Genomic DNA, 13,359 nt, shown 5'->3' on the forward strand with positions numbered 1-13,359 from the left:
TGCTTGAGATATTACTTTGTGAGATTAAGCGGGTATTAATTTCATAGAGTGATTCATTACACTTTTACCTGTGCAAGTCATGCCAGGCCAATGACGCAGGTAGGTTATAGTGGACTCAATCCTATAAATAAAACACTGGAAGTTAAGGCTAACGTTACGTTAACACAAGGACATACATTTGTACATGTAACACTTTTCTCCAGAAGACTTTGCGTCATTTGTAGAAGCACAATTGATGAAAGAGCTAGCAGGTGGTCGTAACCCATGTAAGCTAAAACCAAATGCTGTACTGATATTTTTTTCTCACACAAGGCCTCAACACCACCAGCTAGTTGGCGAAAGACACTGGGAGATATTTCTGGGACAGGCAATGCTGGAAGTGCTGTTAAATCATTGAAAATACTGCTGCTGGGACTGCATGTGGACTCACTCACCCAACACCAGATGAAAGACTAGATCTCATACAGAGAATGTAAACTATAAAGATGTTTACACATTAATACCAGCTTGTAATTTCGGCATTGCTTCTATTTTAACACACTCAAATAAAGAGCTCAATGTTATTTATTGCACAAAAAAATATGTTCTGGCTGGACAGAGCTAACACCATAGAACTTTGCATGCATCGTCTACCCGTGATGAATTCCAAAGTAAATAGCATGGTGATGACTGTGTCACAATAATTTATTAAAATTAATAAAAAATCTATACAGCCTACAGTATCTTTACTGTATTTTTTCTACATCTGAAATAAATGTTATTCAAATAAATGTTATTAATGTTAAAGTAACAAATGGTGGATCCCTTTAAAAAATGCTAAAAACACGTCATATAAACAGAAATATCATTGATGCTCAAGGATGTAATTATACATGGTTAAAATAAAAAAGAAAAACAGTGGAAAATGATGTACTAGTCATAAAAAATATGTAATCAAAGATTACTTGGAGAGGGCATTGTAGTTATAATTAATAATCATGTGACATTCAGGTGGTACATAAACAGGTAAAGAAACCCTTTAATCCAAAACACACAGAAGAATGGAAATCAGATCTTTCTTTTTTGGCTTAAGATTAGTTGTGAATTTGTTCGAAGTAATATCAGTGGTATTCTTTGGTGGTTCTCTTTATGGTTTGAAACAACAAATAGAGCCTATAGAGACTTGGACTGATGTTGGGATTAGTAATGATAGTTCATCAGTGCTATGCACTCTGCAGACTAAAGCTCATTTCCCTGTGTTCTCAAAGGATGGGAACTTTGTTATTGCAGGTGTTTTCTCTATTCACTCCAAACTGAACACAGTCATTTATAACTACACTTTTAAGCCTGAACCTCTAAGATGCACAGGAAGGTTAGTACTAGGAATGTTGGCATTATTTGAATGTGTACATATTAAATGATCTGTTTTGTTAACAGTTTTGGAGATTTGAAGATAATCATATATATTTTGTTGCACTTTCTTGTTATGTTTAATATTTTCATTGGCTTTTTCATTTCCATTTTATGTAAACATCAGCACTCATACACCTGATTTTGTTCAGTCCAGTAGGTCGGGAGTTACGTTTCTCTCGAGCATTGATATTTGCTATCGAGGAAATAAACAACAACACAGTACTTTTGCCGGGTATCAAACTTGGATATCAGATCTATGACTCATGCTCATCAGTGCCCATGGCTGTGCATGTGGCATTTCAACTAACTAATGGCTGGGACCCTTTCTTTTACAAAGGCAGCAGTTGTTCTCATTCTACTGAGGTGTTGGCTGCTATTGGTGACTCAGAAACCACTCCRTCCATCAGTATGCTGCGCATCATTGGGTTATTTAACATCCCTCTGGTAAGTAGTCTGTACTTGTTAAAATTTAAAATTTTAAAATGTACATTCTGATTTTACTGATAAAGATCTATAAACTGTGTTTTTTTTCCATTCATTTTGTACAGGTGAGCCACTTTGCCACCTGTGCCTGCCTGTCAGATAAGCAGCAGTTTCCAACATTTTTCAGAACAATTCCCAGTGATCAGTTCCAAGCTGATGCTCTGGCCAAGCTGGTGAAACACTTTGGTTGGACTTGGATTGGTGCTGTTCGCTCAGACTCAGATTATGGAAATAATGGCATGGCGTCTTTCCTTGATGTAGCACAAAAAGAGGGCATTTGTGTAGAGTACTCTGAATCTATCCATCGGACTGACCCACGAAACAAGATTCAAAGAGTAGCTGATGTTATCCGCAGGTTTTTAAGTTACTGATTTTTATTGTGTATCTTTTATATACCAAATGAAAATAAACCAAATATTTGGTTATATTAGATTAGTATTAAAGGAGCAGCATGTGAAAAATGACAACTGATATTATTTTATCATTTCAGTTAGAGTGATTTTATCCTGTTTCATAAGGCTTTAAAATAGGTAATCCAAGTATATACACAGAAATTATTATTCACAGGTTTCTATACATTTTTCATCAATGGGCAAAAAAATACATACATATGAATGAAATATGGTATCACTTTTCACTATCTCCCCAGATCAACAGCAGTGGTTGTTGTGGCTTTTTTGTCCTTTGGAGAAATGAAGGTTCTGTTAGAGGAGCTGGCCCGGGAGCCTCCACCACCCCGTCAGTGGATAGGAAGTGAGTCCTGGGTAACTGACCCAAACCTAATGGGCTTTAGTTCCTGTGCAGGAGCCATTGGAGTGGGTATTCAACAGTCTGTCATACCAGGACTGAGAGACTTCCTGCTGGATCTCTCCCCAACTCAAGTAGCTGCCTCTACTTTGCTAACTGATTTTTGGGAGGATGCATTCAAATGCAGCCTAAGAAAAAGTGAGCATGTGATGAAAATAAAAAATATTTAAAAAATGTAACCGTCACCAAACACTTTTTTGAGAAAACATCAGTGACTCATATTAAGTTTTCTGATCGTGTAATAGAACATTTTTTGTCATTTTTTTAAATTGTTGAATCTTTTGTTTTGACCTGCGGCCAATTATGTTTTTATTTTTTGCTGTAATATATTTTGCATTTGAAACATCAGGCTTTAATTCTATCTGTTTTTTAGGTGCTGATCCTGATAAAAAGATGTGTGATGGAACTGAAGATATAAAAACACTTAAAAACCCGTACACTGACACATCGCAGTTAAGGGTTACTAACATGGTGTACAAGGCTGTTTATGCAATAGCYCATGCCATTCACAGTTTAATGTGTCTTGAAATAAGTGAAACCTCACAGTGTAATAGACATACCAACCTGGAGTCTAAGCAGGTCATTTTAACAATTAGTTATTCATTTTCTTTCTTATAAAATCAGTTTTATAAAAATTGTTGATGTTCACTAATGCCCCCCCCCCCCTTCATTCTGTTTATTCTGCAGGTTTTTACTGAACTCAAAAAAGTAAATTTTTCCCAAAATGGTTATCCTGTACTATTTGATGCTAATGGGGATCCTGTGGCTTTTTATGAGCTGGTCAACTGGCAGAAGAGTGAAAGTGGAGTTATTGAGCTKRTAACAGTAGGATAYTATGATGCATCACTGCCAAAAGGCCAGGAGTTGCATATAATCAGGAACATAACTTGGGTGGAAAGTGGCACTCAGGTACAAAGCCCCTTCAAAATATATAAGTTTTTAAAAAAGCTTATTGAATTTCAAGAGCGWTTTTTTACATTTCTTTTGACTGGGTGGTTCTAGGCTCCAGTGTCAGTGTGCTCTGAGAGTTGTCCTCCAGGAACTCRTAAAGTGTTGCAGAAAGGAAAACCCATCTGCTGCTATGATTGTATACCATGTCCTGAAGGAGAGATCAGTAATGCAACAGGTAAAATTAATTGTTTTTCCTGCAGTCYTGCATCAGTATATATTTAAGTGCTCAAAAGCATATTTGATTTTTTTCGTTCTCAGATTCTCCAGATTGCTTCCCATGTTCCAGTGAATTCTGGCCTAATGCAAAAAGAAATTCTTGTTTCCCCAAACCTGTTGAGTTTCTGTCCTTTGATGAAATTCTGGCAATCATCCTGGCTTCATTCTCTGTTTTTGGAGCCTGTCTGTCCATCATAACAGCAGTTATTTTCTTTTATCACAGATCAACTCCAATTGTTAAAGCCAACAACTCTGAGCTGAGCTTCYTGCTGCTCTTCTCTCTGACTCTGTGTTTCTTATGTTCATTAACTTTCATTGGAGCTCCCTCTGARTGGTCCTGCATGCTGAGACACACAGCGTTTGGCATAATTTTTGTTCTCTGTATCTCATGTGTTCTTGGCAAAACTMTAGTGGTTTTAATGGCCTTTAAAGCTACACTTCCAGGTAGTAATGTCATGAAATGGTTTGGACCTCCACAACAAAGAATGACTGTTGTATCTCTTACTTTTATTCAAATTTTAATTTGTATTGTATGGCTGGTTGTCAGCCCTCCCTTTCCAATGAAAAACCTGAGYACATACAAGGAGAAGATCATCCTGGAATGTGCATTAGGCTCTGCTGTTGGCTTCTGGGCTGTGCTCGGCTACATTGGCCTGCTGGCTGTTTTTTGCTTTGTGTTAGCTGTTCTAGCTCGGAAACTACCTGATAATTTTAATGAAGCCAAGCTGATAACCTTCAGCATGCTGATATTCTGTGCAGTGTGGATCACCTTCATCCCAGCATATGTCAGCTCTCCTGGAAAATTTACTGTGGCTGTGGAGATATTTGCCATCCTGGCCTCCAGTTTTGGACTGATACTGTGTATATTTGCTCCAAAGTGTTTCATCATACTATTTCAGCCAGAGAAGAACTCCAAGAAATATTTAATGAACAAAAATCAAATGTAAAATGCTCAAGGTATCCAGTGAAGATGACAAGATGAACATGACAATGACGGCAACTAGGTTACAACCAAAAATGTTCAAATGAAGGAATTCCTAGTAAAATAGTTTTTATAATAGTTACTTTTTTGGTGTTGTAACTGACATTGTTTTTATTTTACAAATGTATTTTAATTTGAATAAAATGATTAAGGTCAAACTGAGAACTGTATTGCATGATTCATTCTAATATTCAAATTTAATGTCTTATAAAATATTTTTTTTCAAACAATGACAAAACCAAGGTGAACAGGCAGTAGATTTTCATGTAGTTGTTTTTACTGCTATGCTCTTAGTAATCATAAAATCATAAAGATTTTGTTGATAAACTATAAAACTGTCATAATTTACTCTAATTGTTTATGATAAATGGACTGAACTTATTTAACGCTTTATCAMGTCCCTCCGAACCAGAGGTTGCGTTAATGTAAAGTTTTTGGTTTCAGGTTTTTTTACACGATGACAGAAACATCTGAAGGCCGTCCATCATTTTGACAGATTTTAATCAACACACCTGATCTCTTAAGTCTGGAAGACTTAATAAATAAGCCAGGTGAGGTGGATAAAATAAAGTCTACAAGGCTTCACAAGATGGCTCTGTGGCATGACACTCACACAGACATTTTCAGCTTTACGCACGGAGTAGGTCTTCATCATTGAGGTGTCTTATTCAATCTAAAATAAATAAATAAAATATTCCCATCYGATCATCATCTCAGATAGACTCCATCCTGAATGCATCTCCAGGAGCTGACAGCACATTGRGCACAGGAGGATTTGGAGCATCTGTGAGGCGCAGCTGAACCAGTGGTGCAGCACGAGTGCATGCTGCAGATTTCCTCCTGCTAAAGACACAGYTTGTGGGATTTGGAAATAAAGTCTTGCTGACTTCTGATCACTTCGACTGGAGAAATGTTTTCTGATTTTAAAACTTTGGCTGAAGTGGTGCTTGTAATTCCAACAGTGTCAGAGCAGAGCATGGGTTTAGTCTTCAGAACCACTGGCACCTGCAGATGTAGACTCACTGAGCGTAATTTGTGATTTTCCTTAGAATATTTTTAATTATTAGACATTTTATTGGATAAATCAAATCTATATTCTTCTTCTGTTTTTATTTAATAATATTTTTAACAGTGGCAGTGGCGCATTGTGATTAACAGCTGACTGTATATCTGCCTTCATGCCTTTCCCTCTTCTCTCATCCTCCTGCAAAGGATGCAGAGACAGAAATAAGGAGGCATTATCTAATGTTGCAAACTGCAAACACTAAATAATGTTTGTAGATTTTTATTTGTTTGTTTTTTTTAACTTTTCGTAAGGTAACTGAGTCAAAAGTGGGACTGTGTGTGTGTGTGTGGGGGGGGGACAGGTTTTTCCTACAATGTAGGGACAATTTTCCCAAAAAACCTGCCTCGTGGGGACCGAAGTGAATTGTGGGGACCAATGCCAGGTCCCCACGGGTCCAAATRCAAATTACAGGTGTTGGGTTAGGTTTAGGACCAAGGTTTAGGTTAGTTTTAGTAGTGCACATTTATTATTACTTWTTCAAGTTAAGCTGTTATTTATTAAGTTATTTAAGTTGTGCTTAGTTAATACAGCAAAGAAAAAAAGAGGTGAATGTACTCAAAAGACATGAATATGTTACATTAATTCAACACATTTGAGTTAGTAGAACTTTTTTAAAATTGAGTTTTAACTACTCATTCTATTTAATTATTTTCAACATTCAGGTTTACAGTGTGAACACCCAGAGCTCAAGTTAGAACTGTGTGAAAGCTTTATTTGTGGAACTGAAATAAGCACCTTATAACTTTGGTACATTATACACTGAACAAAAATATAAACGCAACAGATTTGTTTTTGCTTAAATATTTTGAGTTAAACTCAAAGTGAAATACACAAAATAACCATTTCTCTCAAATATTGTTCACAAATCTGTCTAAATCTGTGATGGTGAGCACTTCTCCTTCGCAAATATAATCCATCCCACTTCACAGGTTTATAAATATGCTGTTTAGAAAGCATGATTATTGCATAGGTATGTCTTAGGCATCTATGAATTTTATCTGACATCTATGCCTGGCATTGTGTTTGCAGCTCTTTTCCTAAACGCACTTCAAATATTTTAACCCATTAATAACTGAACTTCCCTAAGAAGTCAAAAATTTAATGATTGATCATCACTGTTTAAAGAAACAACTATGTGTTCATCTACTATCATCTACACTGCTGTCAGAATATTGACAGTCCAATGATAATCTCTACAAAGTTTACACATTTTAAAACATCTTAAAAAGGAGTGTTTTGAGCACAATGCAGTTTTATGTTAATGGGTTAAATTTTGGAACTCAAAATTGTAATTAATGAGTTTGATGACTTGTGTAAGAAATTTTGTAAATTGATCATTATGTAAAACTATATCTTGTAAATTATTTGCCTAAAATTTCATTTAAAAATTTGGTATGAGACAAACTGAGATATTATTGAGGTATAATATTAACTTGTGTTGAGACTTATTTGAGTACTTGAACTACTCTCAGTTTGCCTTTTGCTGAGAACTCAAATGGTGAGCAATGAGAGACAACTATTTATTTATATCTTTCACTGAGACAAACTGAGATAGTGCTTCCAATGATATCAAATTGAGACAAATTGGAGAGTGACAAAATATGTCTCATTTTTCTCTTAGCTGAGATAAGAAAAAGAGACAGCTTTGAGAGAATTTAGAGTTTAACTTTTACRTTTAGAATTTAACTTACACAGTGCTCACTGTAAGACATATTTCTCAGGAGAGACATTTCAGAAAAATGAGAAAACCACTTTGGTTTTGGTTAGTGCTCATTTATTTCTAGGATCTGTAAACGTGACATAAATGAGATCTTATCTGCGATTCTGTTGATTGTTTAGTCATTATCATTTAAAAACAAAAGTGACAGGTAAAAACTGATCATGACAGATTTTTCTTACCCTGTCAGTCAAAATGACGAACAGCAAAAAAGTCTAGCGCAAGCTCTCCTCCGGACCTCAAAGCACTTTACATTACAGTCATTCACCCATTCACACACACATTCACACACTGATGATGGTAAGCTACATTGTAACCACAGCTGCCCTGGGAAAGACGTGGATACCATACACCAGCGCTACCTGACCCTCTGACCACCATCAGTAGGCAAGGCAGGAGAAGTGTCTTCCCCAAGGACACAACGACTGTGAAGGCTGGAACGGGGGATCAAACTGGTGACTTTCCAGATCCAGAACTACTCCCCTAACCAGCCCACCGCAGCCGCCCTATATTTATTTCAGAAAATAACACATGTTAAGTCAAAGAGGAGAAAAAAATCTTGATTTCTATTCTTTAGTTGAAGATGTTTCAGTTCCCACATGTGGAGTTACAAGCTTCAAACATGCAGATTTTTCTACCTCCAAAGAGTCATTGGGGTCCTGATTATCCCTATTGTTTACAGAGGGATGAATCATACACGCAATGACATTGTAAGAGTTTGACGAACGTTTCTCTTCAAAAAAAAAAAGAAATAAAAGACTTTCTTTACTCCTCGCAAACCAATTTTTCTCTATCAAGTATGAGAACATCATCTTTGAAAGAGTGACTGCTGGCCTRTAGATGAGTGAAAACTGTCTAGTCCTGGCCTGATGATGTTGTTCTTCTGTGTTGGGCCATCCTTTTAAACAATGGCTCCTTTTTTTCTTTGATGTATAACTGGTCACAGTCCTGCTGGCACTTAACAGCATACACGTTACTCTGTACTGGGGGACCGGATCTTTGGGGGCAACCAGTCTTTGCCATAATGTGTTTTGGGGTTTGAAAGCCACCAGTAGGTCATATTTAGAAAATAAATGCCCCAGATTCTCTAAAACTCCTACAATGCATTAAGGATCATCAAGACTTTAGGATCCAGATTTGCTCAGCTCACATGAGAGATGCTTTGGTCATATGCATGAAAAAGGAAATTAAAGAGAAAATAGGCATCTGGCTCAATGCTCCGTTGTAAGGTTTAGAAAACTTCCTGTTTTGTTTTTTTTTGGGTTTTTTTTAGAGAAGAGAAAAGAAAGAAAAAAGGGAAAAAAATAACACATGTGACATGCCACAGGAAAACCAGTAACACATCACTGAAACACAAACTGAGAAAAAAAGGAAAAACTAATGTTAAATACTGTAAATATTTAACATTAGTTAAATATTAGTTAAATTAGTTAAATATTAGTTAAATTAGTAAAATATACTTAAATACTGTAAGTAAATACTGATTTTCGTTTTTTGTCAAAATATAGTTGAAGTTATGAAGAATCCACCCCATGCTTTAAATAGCAGTTTTAAAATGGTAAACTTTGTGTTTGAATTCAGCCTGTTTCCAGAGTAAAAAGAGTCAACCGGCAATTTGCGTTTCCGAGAGGAGAGCCACACAGCTGATTAATAATGCAGGCTCTGTTTGGCTGTTCTCAGGCTGTTAACATGCCTTTATTGGTTTCGGCCAGTGAGCTTCAGGTAATAAAGAAACGCATGGCTACTTAAACTAGTTATTAAGGCTGTTTTGTTCTGTTTTTTAACAAAATGGATCAAGAAGGATCGAGAACACAGCTCCAGAACCGAGCCACAGCTCTAAGATACAGCACATCACAGTGGCAGAAACTCTTTCACCAAGGCAGACACCGATGGAGTTTCAGAACATTTGTTACAGAAGTGGGGGGTGAAGGATCGACAGACACTAACCTACAGTTTAAATCCTGTAACTCGACACACCTTCAGCTTTAGAGCAGCAGTCCAGTTGCTTCATCTTTTTTTTTCATTTTCCATGTCCTGGTAGTCCACAAAAAGTAACGTCTTTCTTCCTGTATCCAAACTCGTCACTTTGTTGCAGAAAAATATCCTTACCGGAGCATCCAGCCAGAGGAAAGTTCAGATATAAACACTGAACAAAACAAGTGTAGGGGTCACCTCGAGTGAAGAAACAATATTTACTGCCTCGAAGCAGGCCTCGGACAGGCCTGACGAGAAGGCAGGAACTCTGTTACAAACTGAATTCTATTTAGGCCATGACAGGTCATTTCAACCTAGGCGAATGTCTCAGTTCTCTTAATCAGATAATGGACAGAACAATCTTTTCTGTTCGTGATTCCTTTGTTGTTTAACTAAGAATGTTTATGCATTTGTTAATCATAATAATGACTGTCACAAAGAAAGTGGAATCACTTCTACTCTTTTATCGTGCATAAAAGATTAATTAATGGTATAAAAATCACAGAGAAAATCATTACCATGTTTTCATTGTGTTTTTATATAAATCACTGTTTTTATTTTACTGGAAACACAGTCAATGATTGTGAGTTTTTCTTGAGAAAATCTTTCATTTATCTGGACTAACAGAAAGTTTCAGACTGATTATTTAAACAGAAATGTTAATTAATCATCATAAATATTTTACAGTGATTTCTCTTAGAGTCTAAGGAAAAGCTAAAAAAGAGGTTATCATATTTCTGTTAAAACAACCACAGAATTTGTCCTTGCGCTGGCGCCTGGCTGGCAAAGCTTCTCATTTCTTCTTTTCTCTGACTCATTCTAACGCCTGAGGGCAGAACCAAAGTTCGTCCGCTTCTATTACTAACATAGACGTCTTTGAGTGATGGAACACTTCTTCCTGGATGCCGAACTGGGAAGGAAGGCTGAGTTTCTCTTCAGAGAAACCAGCTCGGCCCGTAGATCTTGCCCATAAGCCAATTAGGGGGATCTAACGGCCAGGACAGGGGCAAGCCGCCGACTGTCCCACACTGAGACTCACGTCTCTAAGGGTTTTTCAACTCCTTAGGGGAGAATTTTATTTTGAAAGGAGAAACCGGATGCCTCAGCTTGAATCTTTCTGGCGAAGATCAAAGCAGACGAAAGTTGCCTAAAATAACACTTTTCGCCAAGGAACAGTGAGCGGGCCAAACAAAACGTTCCCTGACTGATCGGAGGTGAACCAGTGACTACCCAGGGTTTGGTTAAGAAGCCATCACCAGGTAACGCTGAGCGTGTTCCGGGTGACGTGCCATGTGGAGATCTGAGTGCAGAGGGGACGTGCTGATCCAGTTGACCACACTTAACAAAATAAGAGTAGTGAAATACTAACCGTATTTTCATCCTTTCCTTTGCCTTTATTTGCCAAAACTTAAGCTAAAGAGTGCCAGTAAAATTGTTTGGTTGTTAACATCAGAACTTGACGTTTTACTGTTCTATTTATGAGTAATCTGAGTTTAATGTGAATTAAAATTCGGACGCGAGTTTTATCTCATTTTAACTTTGAAGCTTGTTATAGGAATCACCACAATCAGGTGTACTTATGATCTGTTCAATTTGTGTAAATAAATGATTGCATAGTCTTTTATGAATCAACTTGAACTCGTCTGAACGTCCACTTATTGTGTCACTTCTCACTTTGCACAGTCAAAATATTAAATTAATGAGAAAATACCTTGGTAAAACTTTCCTCATAACTTTGTTATGAGAAGTATGTAGAAAGGCTTATTCACCATAAGCCTAACCCCTACACAAGCATGTCGAATAGCATGTTTAACTAACTGTAAACAGCTAGCTGAATGGGACATGATGTCATTATCTGCGCATGCGGGTCACAACAGCGTCATCTAGAGTTCACAGTAATCTGATGAAGGTCACATTTAAAATATAATGTGAACGTTCGCATCTAAAGGTCAGAATTGAGCATCAAGACCTACAGTGAAAGTCCATTCTGCAGCTGCAGGAGTGGGGAACAAGGGTGGTCCAAATCTAGTGAACAGGGGACAGTGCCTCTGTAAAACTGGTCCTGGTAACTATTTTACTTTACAAAAATAAATAAAAATGAATGTGTTGCACTTTATGCTTCTGCCTTGTGTGCCTCCATGAAAAAACACTGGCCCCATCTTGTCCCCCCAGATTAATGTGGTCTAGAACTGCTAGAAAGTAAAACATTTTTATTTTAGCAGGGAGTGTGACACTTGTTATTAAATCACGATGATGGTGTGAAATTGACTTGAATTAAAATTGTGTGTACCTTTTAAATAATATTTGTTCTTGTGGTGTTGAAAAAATCAAGCTTCTGTCTTGTAAGCCTTTTGAGCTTTTGTCTGTACACATTCCTAGAGCCTACCTGTTTTGACAGTCAGTGCTCAGGGGTGGGGTTAATGCAAATTAATGTAAATGAACAGCCATTACGAACAGCCCCAGGAAGTGCCCTCTGGTAGGGACAGTTCCTCTAAAACATTGAGGCCTGTTTTCTTTGTAATCCTGTTTGCAGATTGCTTATATGCACGGTCATTAATGATGTATTTCCGGTAAAATTCTTGCCACGCACATTTCTTTCACTTCCTACTTACTGCTATGTTTTTAGCATAAGCTCCTAGAACTAGTCTGTGAAAAAGTCACAAAAGTTAGAGCATCTGTGAGCTACTGGTATAAAACGCGAATTCTGTTGTGTGCTGTTGTGTCTATTAACCAGCAGGTACAATAGAGTAGTTAGTTTTTATCCATTTTCCTCTAGAGGAGGAAAGATGACAGCTGTGGATCATAGCTATACAGGGAAAACTTAGCTATAAGCTCACGCTTGTGTTTGTAATCGGCATTTCTAACCTGAGGATATTCAAGAGCCAGCATCAGAAATGAGAAGACGGAGGTTACAAAAGGGAGATGTACAATTACCCCTCTTTATTGCCAAGACGAGAGAGGAAAGACCTCCTCCATACCACAGCTAGGAGGAAGCTAACACAGCAACCGGTACAAAGGTAGGTGTGTGCGTGTGTGCATGCGTTTGTGTTGTACGGAGTATGAAATGTTTTAGGCAACTTTGTCATGAGTTTATGCAAAAGTAAAAACTTGTTAGAGTGTATATTACAGCGTAAACAAAACACGAGTGTAAGGATTTATTCCTACACTTCTTATAACAAGGTTATAAGAGTAATTTAATTAGCAAGGATCTCTTTTATTTTGGATAAACATTTCTTTAGTGCAAAAATGAATGGACACAAAAGTAACTCTCAGTCAGTGAATGTTGATTTGAACCATAATATGCGATCGTTTTGAAAGAAAATACATAATGGCAATGAGCTCACCATTTCCAGCTTTATGAGAGTGTCCATCAGTAAACAATGTCATGTTAGCTCCCTCTAGTGGGTCTTGAAAAACATTGTCATGTATTTTCTCTTCCTGATCTGACACCTCAGCACAAATGTGGTCCTGATTTGTCATCATGTGAGAAGCAACATTCACAACCTCTGTTGTGAAATGAATATGTGGTCTTTCCAGCAAACTCTTTACACTTACTGACTTGTTCAGTGAAAATGTAAATGCCTGGGAGTCTATGAAGGCCTTTACATCATGCAACGTATGAACAATCACCTGATTTGCCATGGTTATGTGGGATGTTTTTACTACAGCTTTCATAATGGCTTTGACAAGTCTCACACAAGATGGATGACCTCTTTCAATGTGATCCAACTTTGATCTGTGATACATCAAAATCTTCCTGTTGTTTTTTCC

At 37.2% G+C, this 13,359-nt stretch overlaps 1 protein-coding gene across 1 annotated transcript; it reads left to right on the forward strand.

The window, feature by feature from the left end:
- Nucleotides 1-90: 90 nt before the first annotated feature.
- LOC106530673 (extracellular calcium-sensing receptor-like) lies at nt 91-4,847 on the forward strand. The gene is made up of 9 exons (XM_014026345.1): nt 91-99; nt 1,218-1,351; nt 1,542-1,836; nt 1,941-2,230; nt 2,525-2,820; nt 3,056-3,261; nt 3,370-3,591; nt 3,685-3,808; nt 3,892-4,847. The coding sequence occupies exons 1-9, from the start codon at nt 91-93 to the stop codon at nt 4,794-4,796; spliced, it is 2,481 nt and encodes an 826-aa protein (XP_013881799.1). The 3' UTR covers nt 4,797-4,847.
- The last annotated feature ends 8,512 nt before the right edge of the window (nt 4,848-13,359 follow it).

Source organism: Austrofundulus limnaeus, unplaced genomic scaffold (assembly GCF_001266775.1).
Source record: "Austrofundulus limnaeus strain Quisiro unplaced genomic scaffold, Austrofundulus_limnaeus-1.0 Scaffold544, whole genome shotgun sequence".
Lineage (NCBI taxonomy): Eukaryota > Metazoa > Chordata > Actinopteri > Cyprinodontiformes > Rivulidae > Austrofundulus > Austrofundulus limnaeus.